This window comes from Aplysia californica, unplaced genomic scaffold (genome assembly GCF_000002075.1).
Source record: "Aplysia californica isolate F4 #8 unplaced genomic scaffold, AplCal3.0 scaffold00168, whole genome shotgun sequence".
Classification (NCBI taxonomy): Eukaryota; Metazoa; Mollusca; class Gastropoda; order Aplysiida; family Aplysiidae; genus Aplysia; species Aplysia californica.
Window position 1 is genome coordinate 754,058 of NW_004797438.1, and position 2,608 is coordinate 756,665.

The 2,608-nt window shown below is 40.1% G+C and overlaps 1 protein-coding gene across 1 annotated transcript in view; it reads right to left on the reverse strand.

Moving 5' to 3' along the window:
- Positions 1-2,608, reverse strand: part of LOC101863667 — a gene marked incomplete in the record, with an annotated part of 20,612 nt that overhangs the window by 5,123 nt on the left and 12,881 nt on the right. The window contains 1 exon segment of the mRNA XM_005097946.3: positions 965-1,103. Coding sequence (XP_005098003.2) covers positions 965-1,103 — 139 coding nt within the window.

Here is a 2,608-nt window from a genome sequence, read left to right on the forward strand (position 1 = left end):
AAACAGGAAGACATACAGTAACAATGGGACGTCGGGGTCCTTGCAGTCTCCTTGTCAATTGTCAGGCCAGCAGTCAGTATTGTCTCCCAGTCGGAAGTCGGCTCATATGTCTGAGTCTGAGTTAATAGAAGCCGCGAAATAAGAAAAAGAAAACTGAGAATCTATCCCGATCGTATATGTACCTATTGTGATTGATAGATAGATAGATAGATAAATAGATAGATAGATAGATAGATAGATAGATAGATAGATAGATAGATAGATAGATAGATAGATAGATAGATATAGATAGATAATGTAATGCGCATTGAGCACTATTCAGGAAATGGAAATGCGCAGCATAAATGCTAGAGAGAGTGAGCGTTTGCGAGAAATAGGGACAGACAGATAAAGAGATATAAACATATGGTAGAGAACAGAGAAAATAAGAGAAAGAGAGAGAGAGAGAGAGAGAGAGAGAGAGAGAGAGAGAGAGAGAGAGAGAGAGAGAGAGAGAGAGAGAGAACAAGAGGATAGATTCTGGTATTTAATCATGTTTTATCCATCCCAGGTCTATTCAAGTCTCCAGATCGTCTTGGTGGTACAGTAATATGACGTTGGACCGTGGACCATTACCTGTCATTTTTCCGTTTATTCCTTTTATTCGGAGGAGGATCAAATGCAAAAAGATATCAAAAGCTCAGGTCACACTTATGAAATTTGGAAAAGCAGTGAGCCAAAAGCAGACGTGATCCAACAGATTGAACATTTTTTTAAAATGATGTTTGTAGTGGAATGGGTAGGGTCTCCAACATCTTTTTTTTTCTATACGAAAGACGTTGAGATATATTCGTGACTAAACTATTCTATTAAGTGTGGCAGCCTTTTTGCTGCTGCACTGCATCACACTGGTCTTTCCACGCTGACCCTAATGTGTAGGGATGTAGCAAACTTGTGTTTGCAATCAATCATCTTAAACACTTACGTGTAGACAGCCTCGTTGTTTTGCACGGTGACACCAGGTGTGAGGAAGAAATGACCCAGCTGACTATTGATCTTTTCGCTGAAGGTTACCAGAGGAAGTTGAGTGAAGTCCACACGGCGGGAGACCTGGCAAGCAACGTCTGTTGGGTAGAGTAATAGTATGTATAGATTGTGAAGCGCATAGAGCTTGCTGTTGAGCGGGGATTTGCGCTATACAAATGCTATTATTATTATTATTATTATTATTATTATTATTATTATTATTATTATTATTATTATTATTATAAATATTATTATTATTATAATTTGGACATATGCAGGACTTTGCAAGATAGCAATAGCTTTGTCATTAGCCTATGGACATTCCTGATCCATGAACATAGCATACTATTAAATCCTTAGTATATTTAGTGTACCAAGAGAAGGCTTTTGACAGAGTAAACCATGCAAAACTGGAAGACACTCGAAAAGTATGGCGTCAGAGGACAATTGTTAGATAATGTCAGAGCTCTATATACCAACAGCAGAAGCTCAGTAAGAACGAAGGAAGCAAATACAGACTGGTTCAAAGTAAGATCTGGAGTACGACAGGGATGCGTTCTATCTCCCCTCCTGTTTATAATATATATGGACACTATAAACCAAGAAGCAAACCAAAGCCCAGAAAGCCTAAATGAATTTCTGTTCGCAGACGACCAACGTCTAATTCATCATAACCAACAAAGCCTCCAAAATCACACTACCGAACTCAGCAACACCTGTGAGAAATTCAACATGAAAATAATCACATCAAAAACAGAAGTTATGAAAGTGAGCAGAAACCATAGTCCCCTGAACATCCATGTCAATAGTAAACAACTGAAACAGGTGAAAGAGTTTAAATATCTTGGCAGCACTTTTTCTGAAAACGGGTCCATAGACAGAGAAATATAAATGCGAACTCAAAAAGCCAACGCTGTCACCTACGAGCTCATACCCCTTCTATCTCATCCAAACATCTCCTTGGACACAAAGAGACAGCTGATCACCTCAATATTCATACCAACATTTTGTTTTCAGTGCCAGACCTGGACCATAAGCAAAACCCATGAAAGCAAAATCACCGCATGCGAAATGAAATGTCTCCGCGAAACATTTAACATCACAAGACGAGACAGGCAGAGAAATGAAGAAGTAAGAGCAGCTATCGGCCCTGAATCCTGCCTGCGTTACATAGAAAGACAGAGGATAAAATGGGTTGGCCACCTGTTACGCATGTCACCTGACCAGCCAGCCTTGAGAGCCTACAACACCAAGCACTCAGGCTATAAAGGAAGGGGAAGGCCACGCAAAAGGTGGATGGAGGTGTCAAGGAAACCCTAAGAAAACGTACCATCACAACTGAAAGAGCTGCGGAGCTGGCCTACCATAGAAAACTGCATCTCCTCTCGACGCTTAACGGCAACAGAGGATGAAAAAGTAAAAAAAGTAAAAGTAAGTATTTAGTGTACGGGCCTATGACTTTATTAGCCAACGGAAAATTCTGATCCACAGTATTGACGATGATGATGAATTAATGTTACGATATTTATAAGCACCTATAGCTTTGGTATTAGCCAACGGACATTTCTGTCTGATCAACAATTGTGGGCGGAGGTGGGGTGGG